The sequence below is a fragment of the Peromyscus leucopus genome, chromosome 1 (genome assembly GCF_004664715.2).
Source record: "Peromyscus leucopus breed LL Stock chromosome 1, UCI_PerLeu_2.1, whole genome shotgun sequence".
Classification (NCBI taxonomy): Eukaryota; Metazoa; Chordata; class Mammalia; order Rodentia; family Cricetidae; genus Peromyscus; species Peromyscus leucopus.
Genome location: NC_051063.1, coordinates 74930886 through 74947981, shown reverse-complemented (window position 1 = coordinate 74947981; position 17096 = coordinate 74930886). Strand labels below are relative to the sequence as shown.

The window sequence follows — 17096 nt, the reverse complement described above, 5'->3', positions numbered from 1 at the left end:
TACTTTTAGCAGATACTTATAAATAAAATAACCAGTCATTGCAGGATCTTGTAGCTAGGATATGAAAGAAATAATGGAGACTTAACAATGTCAAATGTTATAAAACTTGGAATTGTAAGACTTTATAATATGCTACACAATGTTGACATCTAATTCTTTTTAAATTATCAATATGGTTTATAAAGGATTTTCTGCATTGAATTTTTACATAATATACGGAGAATGGACATTATCTAGTGAGTTGTTTTGTTTAAATGTCAGTAACATGCTACAAAGAACATTACCTTGTTGCTCATAGTAATCAGCTGGTACTTTCTATGTGCTTAGTCCTACACTTAGTGCTGTGCCAGATGCACAGTACATCTTTCAGCCTGCAGCATAGTTAACATGCCTCCGTCTATGTAGAGAATGAGTCCCAGAGAGGTTCACAAACATACCCATAACCACACAGCAGCAGTGGAAAACACTTCGTGTAAACCTTATCTACCTGGTTCCGGAGAAGGCACTTAGAAGGGGTCTCCAGTCCTGTGTGTTCCATGGACCCTGATCTTGAAGACCTTCATTGTGTCCTGATTCATCCAGTTGTAGAGTCCTTAGTTAAATTACACCACCTTTTAGTTCTGTCTGTTCTTCCAGACAAATCCTTACGAGGAAGTTTGGACACACTAAGTTTTGCAGAATTTTTTGATCATTAACAATTTTCTGGGTTAATTGAATTTGCCTCTTTTTAGCATAAAATATTAAAGTAAAAAGAATTGTGAATGCAAATGAACAAAACTAGTCAGCACCATGAAGCCCATACTCAGGTGAATTTTTATGTTGTTTAGGTGTCTAAGTGATACAAATGACAGTGTTTCAAACAAAAGATAGAGACTGTCAAGCAGTTCTCGACAATGGAGTATAAGTGTTAAATAAGTGAAGCTTCGTCACTTGCAAGCATTTTAATTAAAACTTTTAATTAAACTTATAATTTGAAACTCACTGTGTACTTAGCCATAATGGAAAGCAATTCTGTGAGATATGGAGAGTGGCTTATGTTTGCTGAGTAAAAGCTGCTGCTCATTGAGGCCTAAGCTGCCCTACTGTGTGAACTGCCTCTTAGGAAAAATTCGTGAAACGTGTAACAGTTCCCAGGAGTCTGTTTTCATGGTATACCTGTCAAATCTCCTTTTTCCCAGTATCCCAGTGGTTGGTATCAATTGGATGGTCAATCCCAAGGGATTGTTTTAACTGGATTAAATTAATGATTTTTTTCTATGACTTCTCTAGACTTCAGAATGGCATTACTAAAATAAGTTTATAGCTTCAAAGGATTATACTCACCCACTCTTAGTAATTTAATCTCATAATGTACATGTATATTCCTTATTGTGTACTTTTGGCAAATCCAGTGTTGAGTAGTGGTTTACAGGAAGGAAGTTTGTGCATTTTTAGCAAACAGTCTTGATTTTATAGTAGTCATTGTACTTATATTTTCTTAGGATAATTTTTAATTGGAGTCATTGTTTAATTTGTACACACAATGCATATGCAAATAATGCAACTTAATACTCAACTGTCAAGCCTGTAATCCCAGAACTGTCAAGCTTGTAATGTCCCAGAGGTGGGGGCAAAAGGATCAGTTCAAGGTCATCCCGGGCTACATAGCAAATTCAAGTCAGTCAGGCTACAGTCTCAAAAAAAAAAAAAAAAAAAAAAAAAAAAAAGATAACTATCTGTCTACAATGGCACTTTGTATATTGCATACATTCTTTATTAATATGTTTATTTATTTTACATATAAGGTATTTCATGATAAACTATACATTTTTGTAGCTATGATGGTACATTACAGCTTCTATTAGAAATCACAAGTTCTCTGAATATTTTTTGTGCTTACTAGTTTAATGTGTCTTACAAAGTCTCTCTATCTGAAAAGTATCCCTGCAGGAAAGAAAGATAGTAAGGTGAGGATGTGTTGCGGCATCTCATTCCATAGACAGTGTTCTAAGCCAGGTTTCCCACTCTTCCTGAGGCCTCTTCTCAGTGCCTGTTTCTCAGGAGCTCTGTCTGAAGTAGTATTTCTCAGAAGACACAGGTCCCTGAATTCTGGGTAGCAAGACCCTGGAGTAATCTATTTTTGAATCTATTAAAGTAAATCTTTAAGTTGTTAGTGGTGTGACTTAAGACCCATGGGCAGCTCTAGAGAACTTGCTAGTTACAGCCTTAGAGCAGTGGTTCTCAATCTTCCTGATGCTGCAACCCTTTAATGCAGTCCCTCGTGTTGTGGTGACCCCAGACTATAAGTTTGAGAACTGCTGCCTAGAGAGATACCTCATACCTTTGTTCTAGACCTAATGAGCATATGTAGATTTTTAAGGTCAGCATATTTATAATTAATCCTTTATGCTTTTCATTAAATATCAGGGCAAAGTGCAATTGCTGGGGAAGAGCACCCCAAAGGCTCCATTCTGCAGGAAGTGCACCTCAAATTCCTGCTGACAGGACTGCTCTCAGGACTCCCTTCTCCTCAGTTTGCCATCCGGATGTGCCCACCACTGACCACGAAAAACATAAAGATGTATCAGCCACTCCTTGCTGTTGGTGAGTCTTTGGCCATTTCTTTTCTTAAACTCGTTTTATAAGATACTTAGGTTTCCGAATTTCTAGAAAGGCCTTTATTCTCTTTGGGGATGTTTTAAAAGAAGAAATGGGTTAGGGAAAATTATACAAATAATTCCCTTGAAATATTTTTCTTATTTCTTTCTGTTTCATTGCCTGTTTTAATTTTAATTGCATTGAGCTCAAGTGCACATTTCTGAAGTATCAGAGACTATCTGGGGCAGACAAAATGCTTTAGGAACAGCAATGGCTATAAGCTGTTGTTCAGTGCAGTGGTAGCAGAGATGCTGATTAACCACGTTAACACCAGTGACTGATGGCTGTGCTCCATGCTTTATACATTTTCCCATCTACTCTCTAACAGTCCGATTTGTGCTTTTCCTAGCTTAAAGAGGTAGGAATATAGGTTTGGTGTTGGGTAAGCTTACCCAAGGCATGAGTAAAAGTTTCCTTCACTTCAGAAATCACATTTAATCATCATAATATATTGTCTTGTCGTGACCTGTTTAAAAGGAGACAAACCATATTAGAACACTCTGGCTAATGAGCTCAGGTTAGCTGCTTTTATAGTAAACATCAAGTCTCAAAAACATCAACTTTCACATGTAGAAACATTTAAATTATCATACATATTGATTTATATTTTAAAATCTTTCAAAAGAAATATGTCCCTGAAGTTAAGTAAGATTTCAGAATATATGAGATTAGACCCCATTTTGATAAGGAAACAGATTTTCCTTCCTGTTCACTTTGATTTTTTTTTTTCTTTTACATACCAACCCCTGTTCCCCCTTCACTGTGTCTTTTACGTATATCATTTGGATCCTTTCGTAGAAGGACTTGGGTTGGAATTGGCCCTCCGGCTGAGTCGGCCCGTGTCTCCTCTGTCGTTTTGGCAGGTACGAGCAATGGTGCTGTCCTGGTGTACCACCTCACCAGCGGTCTGCTGCACAAGGAGTTGAGTGTCCACTCATGTGAAGTCAAGTGAGTATGGCTTTGCGACCTTGAGATCACAAACACACGTCAGGAACGTTCTCTCCAGTGAGTCTCGTGGGCTTTTCTGCATTGACCGTTCTGCTCTGCGGTGTGCAGCAGTTTGAATGACAATGCGTATCTAGCTAATGGTTCGTTTGCTCAGGACATTGTGCTTGTGGGTTTCTCCTAATTCCAGATGCTTTTCTCACTGGAAAGTACTGTGTTGCCAGGTTTGTATTTTATTTCTCAGTTTGATTAAGGTCTGTCAAGCCTGCTCGTGGCTAATTTGAATAAAGTCATTTTTAGTTGTTAGTTTGCCTATCACCAGGAAAGATACAAACTGAGAAGCATTTTTTTGATTTTGAGGTGCAGTCTGTGTGTGAGTGCAGTGTGTGCAGAGGCTTCTGAGAGAAGACTGCACTGGGAGCAGAGAGCCGTCTGCAGCCGCCTTAGGGTGTACTGCAGACATGTGCCTGCAGCCGCCTTAGTGTGTACTGCAGACATGTGCCTGCAGCCGCCTTAGGGTGCTGCTGCAGACATGTGCCTGCGGCCGTCTTAGGGTGCTGCTGCGGCCGCCTTAGGATACTGCTGCAAGACATGTGCCTGCGGCCGCCTTAGGGTGCTACTGCAGACATGTGCCTGCGGCCGCCTTAGTATGTACTGCAGACATGTGCCTGCGGCCGCCTTAGGGTGCTGCTGCAGACATGTGCCTGCGGCCGCCTTAGGGTGCTACTGCAGACATACCCCACAGCTTTATTTTGCTGAATGCAGAACTGTTTTCTTTTTTTCCATGAGTGCTATACTATGAAATACATGTATACATGCACATGTAAAATGCCCAGTGTGTTAATGATCTTTTAATGAAAATATAAGAAAGGTTCTGTATTTTGTACATTTTGTAATTTAGTCTTGCGTGTACATTGAAAGCTTTAGTGAATCTAATGAACGTATTTCAGTATAAATCGGTTTTCCAGATGGAGCAAGGGTAACTAACCTTTTGGGTATCACAGCTTGTGGTTATAATAGAAATCTCTTTCTTTCAAGAGCACTGCCTCTGGTGCAGCCAGGGGGTTGCTTTTACCATCGTACGTTGGGTCCCTCCAGTGTCTCTGCGAATGCATTTCCAAAGATTAGTAATATCTTCAAGACACTGAACTTGGGGTACAACAGCAATGTACCTCTTTGGCCTCAGGGTCTGCAGCTGATCATTCTGACACTTCTTCCAGTGGTCTCCGCCACCACTGCTCTTCATGTCTTCTCTTTCTCTTCCTTTTCTGTCTACATTTCCTGTTACCCTTATCTTTTGTTCCTTTTATTGCTGACACCAACCAACCAGAACTCTGTAGTGCTAACCCCACCACTACCCTAAAGAGTAGGCGCTCTCACCTTTCCAGCTGACAGACAAAGAAACAGTAATGCAAAGCCCGGGGAAACGGGGGTGGGGGGTGGGGGGGTGGGATTCAGTCCTGGCCTTTCAGGCATCAGAGCCTGGTGTATTGTAGCTATGAACGGTCTGTGTGCTGGGTCTCCTGCTAAGGACATCCATGAATTGAGACTCAGTGATGGCAATAAAAGGAGATGTTGACTGAGCCAAGAATCAGGCTGAGAAGTTGACCTGAGCTTCCAGAAGATCGAGCATGTTGGCATTAGTTTCTGAGTTCTGAACCTTAGTAACTGGCTTATTGCAGAGTTTAGTTCTGACCTGGATCAGTCAGGATGTGTATGGCCACGTACTTGCACGTACTGTGGTGTTACTTATGGCTGAGTCATCCTGGAACTGTTGTCTGGGCAGTGAATTCTCTAGGGGATGTGTTGCCTGCACAGAGGAGTGCTGGGAATGACCATATGCAGATGCCCCGCTTTTCACATGAATTTCTCTCTTTGTTAACATTTGGAAGGTAATTCACTTTATATTCAGAGATGTTACTCAAAAGGATGCTAAAATCCTGCTATCTTTCTGCTTCAATTAATTCAGTTTAGTATTACAACTAAAGCCATTATGAAAATTTCACAGATGTGCCAGAAAAAAATCTGAACCAATTAGCAATAAACCTAATGTAGTCTTGATTTTTCACACGCAAATTAAAGCTAACTTTTAGATAGTTGTTTTGCTTGTACTTGAATCTTATGTAGACACATGGCCAGGGCCTGAATAATGACAGATAGTTGTGGGAGGGTGCAAGGTGGGAGTAGGAAACATGGTATTTCAATGTTTTACAAGCCATTGAGCATTTTCTGTAAAACTATATAATTGGAGACTTTGGTGCTTCTAACCCAGTAGTAGATACAGAAGTTACAAAGAGGAGTGGCTGACTCTGTTAGAGCATTAGTTTGTATCTTTGTCCAGTGGGCTGATTCAAACATAGTCTGCTACCTGAAGAACTTAGGAGCAGTAGTTTATATAGCACAGATTAACCCAGTAGTGCTTTGATTACATTGAATTATTGTGGAAAGTGAATGGTCTCTCTTGTTTACCTAGAGATCTACAGGAGAATTTTAGGATTAGGGTCTTCAGAACTGTGTGCTCTCAACCTTTGTGGAGAAGCTTCTGTGTGTTTTACCCCTTATATAGATGCCCAGCATGCTCAGCTTGTGAACCCATGACAGTCTGACGATCAATCCTAAGATTACAGTTGTCCAGGGGCTAGGGATCCTACCAAGAAAGATTAGAGAACCCCTGGATCAGGATGAGCTGCTGCTGGTCTTAGCCCTTCAGCTACGCAGTACGTGGTTAAGCCTGGACAACAGAGTTCTAATCCCAGCGGCGGTGTGGAGCTCAGCTGTTCTGACAGGAGTTTTTATTCTTTTCTTCTGACAGATAAGCCCTTCCTTATCTAATCCACTTGGAAATCCAGCTTGATTTTCTGTTACTTAAGAAGGCGTAAGCAGCTGTGGCATTCTGTTCAAAGGCAACATGGTCACACTGCCAGATTACAAATGAGCAGCCCCTGTAGGTTCCGCTGCAGCTCCTGGGCTGGGACCGCTCATGAACAGGGGAAACACGTCCGTGAATCTGTGTCACACTGCTTCATGGGTGTGCTAGGCGAGATGCATGGTGCCTCCCTTCAGAGATAGTCCAGGGTGCTGGGAGTATAGGTCAGTGGGAGGGTGCTTACCTAGCACATGTGAGGCCCTGGGTTCAATCCCCAGCAACACACACAACTAGATCATTGTCTCTTACACCATTGCCTTGGTTGGTCGGCCTTAGATCAAATGGCGCAGTCCTCTTGGGAGACTTGCCTGGTCCCTGAGGTGAGACTGTGTAGCTCACACAGCACCTGCTGAGCTCTGCATCATCTTTTTGTAGTAGGTATTACAAAATACACTTGGATACTGTCCCTTTTCTTCTAGGATATAAGCTCCAGGTGGGCAGCGGGTCTGTCTGTCTCATTCACAGTGCCCCACATAGCCACTGGCAGGTATTGGATACTTAATGGATTCATTTTAAAAGCAATGGATGAGAAGTGGGAGGGCAGGTTGCCAGTACCCAGAGCTACTGAAACCACTGTGCCAAGTGTAATAACGAACTGGTGAGTTGATATTGCCAACAGCAGGATTTAGAAAATGCTCTTAGGGAATCTGTAGGCGAGCATCTGCTTGAACACTACCAGGCTTATAGGCAGTAGATCAAATGTAGTGATCCCTTCCTTTTACTCTAGAAAAATGGAAGACTTCCCTGCAAGGGGGAAGAAAAGAGAAGAAACACAAGGACTTTGCTAGTGATTAGCTCAGTTACAGGATAATCACTGTGGGCATATTTATTTACAACAGGCCTGATGGCCGGGCAGTGGTGACGCACACCTTTAATCCCAGAACTCGGGAGGCAGAGACAGGCGGATCTCTGCGTTCGAGGCCAGCCTGGTCTACAAAGTGAGTTCCGGGAAAGACGCAAAGCTACACTATCGGGGACTAGGGGGGTCCAGCCCCTCGATAGTCCCCTCCCAGGGTCCAGGAAGAATCTACAACCAGCTGATAATTAATCTTTGAAGAAAAGAAATGAATCTATGTACATGAAATTCCTTAGTCCATATACTTTATTATTCTGTCAGTTCTCTCTCTACAAGCTTATATTCTGTTCTCATTTTAAGCTCCTTTCTTGCCCAATTTCTTTATACATTTATCTGTTGTCCCCTCTAGGTTCCATAAATTCCTTCATCTTAGTTCTGCCCCTTCTAGGTTCTCATCCATCTAGTTCTTTCCCATATCCGCTCCTCTCCCGTCTCCTTCTCGTTCATCTTGTTCTTCCCCATCTGGCTCTTCCTCATCTTCCATCTCGTTCCCCTAGTACTCTCTTCTAGCCCTTCAATCTAGTTCTTCCCCATCTCAGTTTGTTCCTCTCAAGTTCTTACCCATCTAGTTCTTCCATACTCTTTTCTCTTCTCTGTCCTCCAGTGCCCTGGAAGTCCTGGTATATATACACTTACAAGCAGTATTCCCTTGGCAGTGCAAAGCCAGGCTTCCAGGGCTAAACGGAGGGGTGATAAAAATCACATAGAGAGGCAATAACCTTTAATTATCATTTGCAGCCCCAAAGGGAAGTGACCAGTGGGGAAATGAATTAACTAAAGGCTAAATTCGGGTAATAGCTAAGAAGAGGGATCTTATGTGCTCAACTATAGTCTTAAACTTGATTAGTAGAAAATGTTAAGAATCTATAAGTTGCTAGGTCAAACTGTCTTCTTTTGTCCTGTGGCTCATATCTGTCCAAGCTGTCTGCCATTTTTCTGCAGGGTGGGGGAAAGTGTGCTCAGTCGCTAGGCAACCTGTGTACAGCTAGATGCCTCTGGTGATAGTTAAAGGGAAATCTGGAACTAGAGGTAAGGTTTGGGAAAGGAGGAAGTAAAGCTTAATTGGCACATCCTCCAGGCCTTCTCAAACAGGTAGTCTGAATGCTTAAGTCTGTTCTTTGAGAGTACAGAGGTATCTCTGATAAGTTACTTTCCTCCATCTGGGGATAGACCTGGCTGGATGCTGCCAATGATGATAATTACGGGGAGGCTTAAACTGGGGTTCTGGCTGAGCATAGCTGTCAGCATAGAAAGTTATCTAAATGTTTTTAGAAGTGGTTAGGTAAGGAGTTAGAGGTCTATAAAGTTAGTAAGGCTGTAAGAAAGGAGGGTCCGAGCTGAATTGTGTAAAGCTATTATTTAACGTCCACCTGACCCTAGGTGGTATCTCCTTGTGGAATTTACCTTAAATCAGGAAACTAGCATGTGTTATTATTGTTAGTCCTTGAAAGTGGCCAAGGGAGACATCTGATTCCAGAGAAAGCCTTTCCTGAGGCTGTTCTCCAAATACCTGGAATGTGTATGTCCAGAGAGTGATCAGTCCACACTGTTAGCCCTTCTTAGGGAAAAGTCAATTGGGAAAACTATGAAGGCACACATGATTTTCATAACAGAAGACAGCTGATACATAACAAGCCAAGTAACACCAAAAGCTCCTTGGAATTTGGCTTCCTCTGGAGGAAATCCTTGATCCCTCCAGATAGTGATTTTGCCATAACCAGCTGAGTTCTTTTGATATATTCCTGCAGCCCGAAGCACTACACAGAGAAACCCTGTTTCGGGGAGGGGGGCGGGGGGACGACAGACCCGATGAGGAAAACACAGCTTTAGTTAGCTCCTGAATAGCTGTGTCAACCATGAGTGTGTAGTGGCCAGTCCTTCTGTGGGCACTCAGTCGTGTTTCCATGTCACTAGTGAGACAGAGGCAGAGATCCAGGTGAGCAAGGACTAGAGTCAGTCTGTTCCAGCGTCTGGAGAAGGAAGGAGAGAGGGTGTGCCCGGGGTGCAGGTTCCAAACTGTGCTCATTTCAAGCAGCCGTTAGTTTGAGTGTGTCAGTACGGCTTTATTTTGAAATGATTGTCATCCTAGCCATCACAGCTATTGCTCCTGCTCCCGCTGTTGTTTTTAGCTCCCTGTGGATTATGCTGTCCTTCTGCCAAAAGACAAGTACGTGGGTACACAGGAACCAGTGAGGAAAATGCTTATAGTTAACATAGCAGATACAGAGTTGACTGGGGTGTCTTACCCCAGTAATCTCACAGCTAGGAAGCTGAGGCAGGAGGATCACCATGGGCTACATAGTGAACTTGAGGCCAGTTTGAGGTACAGAGCAAGACTGTCTCAAAACGAAAATAAATGAGAGCAGGTAAGGTTCTGAGGATAGAGCAGTAAGCTTGGATTAGGCAAATGTCTGATGGTCTTAAAAGCTGAAAATGGGAGCTTACATCAACATAGGAATAATTAATTGTACTGCTTGGGGAAAAAGCAAAACAGAAAAAAAATAACCTATCACGCAAATCTAGTGATTGCATTCAGGTTGCTATAGATCAGAGGTCAATAAACATTTTTTCCCACAAAGGATCAGTAATAAAGTTTGGAGGCTTAAGAGTTTAGATCCTTAGCTGGGCCGTTGGTGGCGCACGCCTTTAATCCTAGCACTTGGGAGGCAGAGCCAGGCGGATCTCTGTGAGTTCGAGGCCAGCCTGGGCTACCAAGTGAGCTCCAGGAAAGGCGCAAAGCTACACAGAGAAACCCTGTCTCGAAAAACCAAAAAAAAAAAAAAAAAAAAAAAAAGAGTTTAGATCCTGAAGCCTTTCACAGATGGCTCAAGTCTGCCATTGTCCTGAGACCAGCCATAGGTATCATGTTCACATTGCAAATGGCTGTCCTATGAATACTGATGAGCAACTGTAAATGGGACCCAGTTTTAGACTTTTGTCTAGCCAGCCTTTCTACATGAAAGACAGTGTGTCACCATTGCTTGTCAGCCTGCCGCTGCTGTCCTGGCAGGATGGCCCTCGCTGAGCCCATGCTTTCTCTGCTGATGGAACACTTGGGGCTTCTGTCTCCTTCTCCATCTCAAAGCTGAAGACAGTCTTTGCTCCATCAAGTTTTGCTCTTGTTGACAGCTGGGGGTTTTGATAACGTCCCTAGTCGTCACTTTAAGGACTTCTCTGAGTGCTCTGTGCTGCTGTTTTAAACACTTAGGATCCACTTTAATGATGATAAGGACTTTGATAACTATCTGGTCATTACACTTGGAGATAAAATTTTAATTTGAACAAATTTCACATATGTCAGAGTATGCAGTAACATAGCCTAAAAGGGTAAGAATAAATTTTAATTACATTATTAATTAAATGAGATCTTAGGAAAACCTTATTTTTCAAATAAACATTTCAAATGAAGAAAAGGTACAAGACTAAAATTTGTTTGCTTTCTAGGGGTATTGAATGGACAAGCTTGACCAGTTTCCTTTCTTTCGCTGCCTCGACCCCGAACAACATGGGGTTAGTGAGAAATGAACTTCAGCTGGTTGATCTCCCAACAGGTCTGTGTGTCAGCTTACTGAAAGACTGGGGTGGTGTACCATGCTGGTGGAAGACACTGCATAAACTATGCTCAGAGCATTTTCTCTCACCTTCATGTGTGTCCTTACATCCTGTTCCCGTGGCCAGTCTCTGGTTCCAGAGTAATTGTCCTAAAAAAGCCACAGCATTGTCTCTGTACATAATATCAGTGTAGCACAAGGTAAGTAGCAGACCGTTAGCCTGAACTCACAGATGCGTAGCAAAAGGTGGGATCCAGTCTTCTTCTGCACACAGTGCTGTATGTGTGACAGCATTCATGTAGAGGTCAGAGGGCAACTGTGGGAGTCAGTTCTTTTTGCCCATGTTGGCTCCTGGGATTGACCTCAATGGCAAGTGACTTTACCACTGAGCCCCTGAGCCCTCTCACTGGCCCTCCAAAAGATGAGTTTCTAAGTCATCTCTGTAGGTCCTCTGCTTAGAGTTTGGACCACTGTAGGAAGCCTTCAAGTTTGGTATAGGCTAGTGATGATTTTTAAATGCTCAGATTTAGAACACTGATAGCTACCGGCTGATTGGATTAGGGAAACTTGAAATAGGAAGTCCTTGTAATAGAAAACATTGCAGGGCCAGGGATGTAGCCCCATTCATACAGTGCTTGCCCAGCAGGTGGGAGCCCTAAGTTCTAGCTCCAGTGCCACACAACCAGGAGTGATCCCAGCAGTCAGGAGGAAGAAGGCACATTCTCCTCAGGTACATGAGTTCAAGGCCCGCCTAGGACATGTGAGCCCTGTCTCATAATTTTGAAAAATGTTTCTTAATCTGGGAGGTAACTCAGCAGGTAACCTGCACAGTAGAGGGAGAGAACTGACCTACAAATGTTTTCCTGACATCTGCCTATGCACACTCACAAACCCACACACTCAGTAAATAACTAACTATGATTAAAAAAGGGAAGCATTCCAGTAAAGTAACTTGTTCAGGATTATTTACAATGTGTAACCCAATGAATTTAAGGAATGAACAACTTGAAACTATAATAGCACATACGTTTTTTGTTGGTGGTGGTTTTTTTTTTTTTGGTTTTTTGAGACAGACTTTCTCTGTGTAGTTTTGGTGCCTTTCCTGGAACTCACTCTGTAGCCCAGGCTAGCCTCGAACTCACAGAGATCCGCCTGCCTCTGCCCCCTGAGTGCTGGGATTAAAGGCGTGTGCCACCACCGCCCAGCAGCACATGAGTTTTAAAGACAATGATTTCAAATAAGTAAGTTTCTTCAAAATAATACAGTAGCTGGGCATAGTGGCCAGCTCTCATTGAGTTCCAGGCTAGCCAGAGCTACTTGGCGAGACCCTGTCTCAAAAAAACAAAACAGAAACAAAGAAACAGCAGTAAAATCGATATATACATTTTTAAATAATAATGATGCGTAGGTATAACAGGTGTTTGGTTGTTTTTCTGTATACAGTTGGTGTTAACTTAAAGGATCAGCCACGCCCATATTCCAGTGTTGCTGTAGTATCAGGAAGTGACCTACCTGGGCACTGAAAGTCCTGGGTTCCTGCTTTGCTAGCATACTGGCTCTGACTTTCTCTCAGGCAATGTCATATCCCTGAGTTTGAATAAAACTATTATTTGTCGTTCACCTTTTTAAAATCCCCATTTGTTTTCTTCAGCAGAACTGTTGGCTAATTTAGAATCTGTTGTTGCAGATTTCTCTTATCTGTACTGATTTCCTGAAGAGGGAAATGTGAGCACTCAGGTTGTAGGATTTTGTAGCTGGATGCTCTTGAGCAGTGGTTCTCAACCCTCCTAAAGCTAGGACTCTTTAATATAGTTCCGTATGTTGTGGTGACCTCCAACCATAAAATTACTTTTGTTGTTAATTCATAGCTGTAATTTTGCTACTGTTATGAATCATGATGTAAATATCTGTGTTTTCCAATGGTCTTAGGTGGCCCCTTTAAAAGAGTCATTCGACCCATTTGGGGGTCGTGACCCACAGGTTGAGAAATGCTGCTCAAGAGGTTAGTAGACCAGCAGAGTCTTGAAAGGCCATTTGGGAGTGTAGCTTGAGCTTGGTGCCTACGGGAGGGAGCGGGGCATGGAGGTGTGGTCACTTGTTTTCACCCCCTAGGCTCTTTAATTCAATGTAAATAAAACTCAGAAAATAGTAAAGCATATGCATTCAGATGAAGGTAGAATTTATGTTTTTATTTATGAAAACTGTTGTCTTTTTTGGCACTTAACTGATACAGCATATAGTTATAACTCCCAAACTTCACTTAGAGAGACATTTTGGTAGGAATGTGCTCAGATACTTCATTTAATACTTTGCACATAGGATAAGAAATCTTAAATACTCATTTCAAGAGGTTTTTTTCCTCCCAACTAATGGGCATACCTTTAAGTGCACAGTGATTGCTGCCCGTCCACAGATGCCCTAAAGTTTTAGACAGTGGGAGAGTTTCTAAAATTGAATTACAGAATTTAAGACACTATATAACATTCAAATATCTTTTGATAAAATAAATATTTGAATGTAATATACTTTTGTTTTCTTTTCACATTTTAAGAATGTTTTTAAATTTCGCTAGTAGAACTGGCTTTGAAGCAAAGGAGTGAAAGAACAGGAGGCAGAGGGCGTGGCTGCGTGGCCACCCACATCAGGTGGTTGGGCTTCTTGTTTTCACATGGTGCATGGTGCATGCTCTTCACCTCTTTGTTTTTCAATTCAAGGGAGGAGCACTGCTTTTCGTGGTGATCGAGGAAATGATGAATCACCCATTGAAATGATCAAAGTATCTCATTTGAAGTAAGTGTCCACCTAAACCATCTACAGTTTTATCTCAGTGCTATTTCACAGCTGGTTTTTAACTTTTAAGAAAGTTGGAGGGGGGGCTGCTGAAGAGATGGTGCAGAGATTAAGAGCACTGGCTGCTCTTCTAGAGGTCCTGAGTTCAATTCCCAGCAACCATATGGTGGCTCACCACCATCTATAATGAGATCTGGTGCCCTCTTCTGGCATGTAGGCAGAACACTGTATGCATAATAAATAAATAAATGAATGAATGAATGAATGAATGAATGAATGAATAAATAAATTTTTAGGGTAGAATATGTTAATATTCCTAGAATTTGTCAGTAATAGCAAATAGATAAATGAATGAATGAATGAATAAATAAATAAATAAATAAATAAATAAATAAATAAAATTTTTAGGGTAGGAATATGTTACTATTCCTAGAATTTGTCAGTAATAGCAAATAGTTATGTGTGGCCATATCAAAAGCATTTTTGACCACAGACATGGAGACAGCCTTGAGATGCTCTGTTTCTTCTGCTTCCCTCCCCACCTCCCTTTCTTTGTTTTTTAGCAATACTACTTTATGTATATTTTTCCTTGGTTCAAAAATTCAAAAGACTCTGGAAATAAAATGAACCTAAATTGTACATAGAGAAAATGAGGTCTTTCACAATAATCCCATGCTCAAAAGGGCACAAGACAACAATCTTTATCAGGAAAAATACATTTTGTCAATTCATAAAACTGGCTGTCTTATGTCACCTTGACCCTAGAATCATCTGAAAAGAGGGATGAACCTCAGTTGAGAAAATGTCTCCATGAGATCCAGCTGAAAGTCATTTTTTAAATTAGTGATTGATGGGGGAAGGGCTCAGTCCATTGTGGGTGGTGCCATCCCTGGGCTGGTGATCCTAAGTCCTAAAAGAAAGCAGGCTGAGCAAACCAGTAAGCAGCATCCCTCCATGGCCTCTGCATCAGCTCCTGCCTCCAGGGTTCCTGCCCTGTTTGAGTTCCTGTCCTGAGTTCCTCCCGTGATGAACAGCGATGTGGAAGTGTGAGCCAAAGAAACCCTTTTCTCACCAACTTGCTTTTTGGTCATGGTGTTTTGTTGCAGCAATAGAAACTCTAAGACAGCTGGCTTTATTAATCTCATGACATGTAAAATTCACCCCAAAGTCATATCATTTTAGAAAACAAAAGGGATAGCAATGTTTTTGGAGATTTCTGTGTGAATTTTAGAACTAGCACATCAGGTTTACCCAAAACACCTTTGGGTTTTGAGCTGTGTATCAGAATGGGGAAGAATGGACATCTTAACAAATTTTAAAATTCATGAATGTGGCATGTACCACCACCTATTTAGCTCTTTGTACAGAAATGGTATTGTATGCAGTAGTGTACATGATTTAATATGTAAGTCTGTCTGTATTGTTTAATGTTTTGTATCTTTTATGATGCTGTTATAAATGGATGTTTTAGTCTCAGTTTCCAATTGTTATTATACATAGAAATACAATTAAGTTTTTGATGATTACCTTGAATCTTGTGAGCATGCTAAGGTGAGTTATTAGTTCTAGTAATAGTTTTGTTGATTTCTTAGAAGTCTCTGTGTAGACAGTCTTAGTTGCTCATAAAGACATTTCTGATCTGTCTTTCTCATCTCTAGGCCTTTTGTTTTGTTTGTTGTTGTTGTTACATTGAGTAGGGCTGGGAGTAAATGTTGGGCCCAAGCAGCGAGAGCACACAATTGCTGTGTGCCAGGATCTTAAGCCCTGGCCCTTTACATAAGCACTTCCTACTACATGACACCAATTTAACATGGCCTGTACTTTTGATAAGGTGTGTTTTCATTCCATTTCACGTCATACTGTCTTGACATTCCCATGGCATATTTATATATTTGGGGTTTCTCCCCCAGATACATCTTTCTGTTATTTTTCTAGTTCTGTTTTAGTCAGAGAGCACATTTGATGTTATTTCAGACTCCTTAGATTTAATGTGATTTGTCACATGGCTCAGTATCTGTCTGTCTGAATGAATGGCCCTGTGCCTTGGAAAGCTGCTGTTGTTCCAGTATCCCGTGAGTTCTGTCCTACACGGTTCTCAAGGCTGCTGTGCTCATGCTAGTTCTCTGTTGCAGTTCTTCTGTGAACGACTGAGAGGTTGGTGCCGAGTCCCTACAGTAGTTATGCGTTCACTTACTTACTCTCGAAGAACTCAAGTTCTTGTGGGTATTCTGTGTTCTGTAATCAGGACACATTTAAGATCGGTGTTGCCATGATTTTTATTTTTTATCACTAGGAAGGATCTTCTCTTGGGTATTGTGTATTTAGAAATAAGTCTGGATAGTCTGATACTGGCACAGCCAGTGCAGTTTTGTTTTGATTGGTATTTATATTTGTTTATCCTTCTGTGTACACGCTGACACATCTTTGTGCTCTTGAGTGGTTTTCTTCTAGACAATGTGTGCTAGGAACTTACTCTTATACTTCTCTACTTTCGATGTTTGAGATCCTCTAGCATCCTATTTACATTTCCATGACTTAGCTCTCCTGTCTTCATCTCCTCTGCAGATTCTTTGAAAATGCCCCTCATTTGGTAATTTCTCCTTCCCCCAAAGTAGTTTTACTATTTCAGTGGAGTTGGCAGTTTCCTGTGCTGTATTTCATTTCTGATGATTTTCACTAAAACTGCATCCAAGTCTGGATCTCAGTTATGTTTCCCCTTATGTGGACCAGCCAGTGCTCATCTTCCCTCTGCCCACTGGGACTTTGTCCATGCCTCCTGACTCCTCAGAGTTCTGTTTGCGCTCACAATCTCCGCTTCTCAGTGATTCATATTTAATGTAACTTTGAACATGGCCTGAATGTTAGTTTAATTGCCTACTCATGGGACATGCCATCTTAGTTTTTTTTTTCTTGGCTTCTTAACTAATTCATGATGTTTTGTTGTTGTAAAAGGGGGCCTTTTTGATAAATTTGTTGTTGTTGTTTATTTTAGGCAGTATTTGGCAGTCGTTTTCAAAGATAAGCCCCTGGAATTATGGGATATTAGAACTTGCACCCTTCTTAGGGAAATGTCTAAAAGCTTTCCTGCTATAACTGCATTGGTAAGTCACAGCCTGACAGCTGATTTGCCTGAGTACAGACCTATGTGATAGCTGCTTTTGTGGCTTGAGTTAACATCATTCCTGCCAAGTATTTTCTTGTTAAAATGTGTTAACATTTGGTATCTTGAGGAACATAATAAATACCGTTATAAAAGAAAATTGGCCTTAAATGGCTGTCATTCTTGAAATAAGAAGATATAAAGTTGGCCACGCTATCTGGTATTAGTACTTTTTAAGAACTGTAGGAATAAAACCAGTGCCCTATTGACATAAGAAGAGGAAATAGACCA

General features: G+C 41.5%; 1 protein-coding gene across 2 annotated transcripts in view; it reads left to right on the top strand.

The window, feature by feature from the left end:
- The window catches only part of Wdr11 (WD repeat domain 11), a 50597-nt gene that overhangs the window by 14958 nt on the left and 18543 nt on the right, over positions 1-17096 (top strand). For both annotated transcript variants that reach the window (XM_028868113.2, XM_037210014.1), the window contains exons 10-14: positions 2407-2583; positions 3501-3585; positions 10809-10915; positions 13630-13705; positions 16698-16806. In XM_028868113.2, the coding sequence (XP_028723946.1) occupies positions 2407-2583; positions 3501-3585; positions 10809-10915; positions 13630-13705; positions 16698-16806 (554 nt within the window). The remainder of the gene's footprint in view (positions 1-2406; positions 2584-3500; positions 3586-10808; positions 10916-13629; positions 13706-16697; positions 16807-17096) is intronic.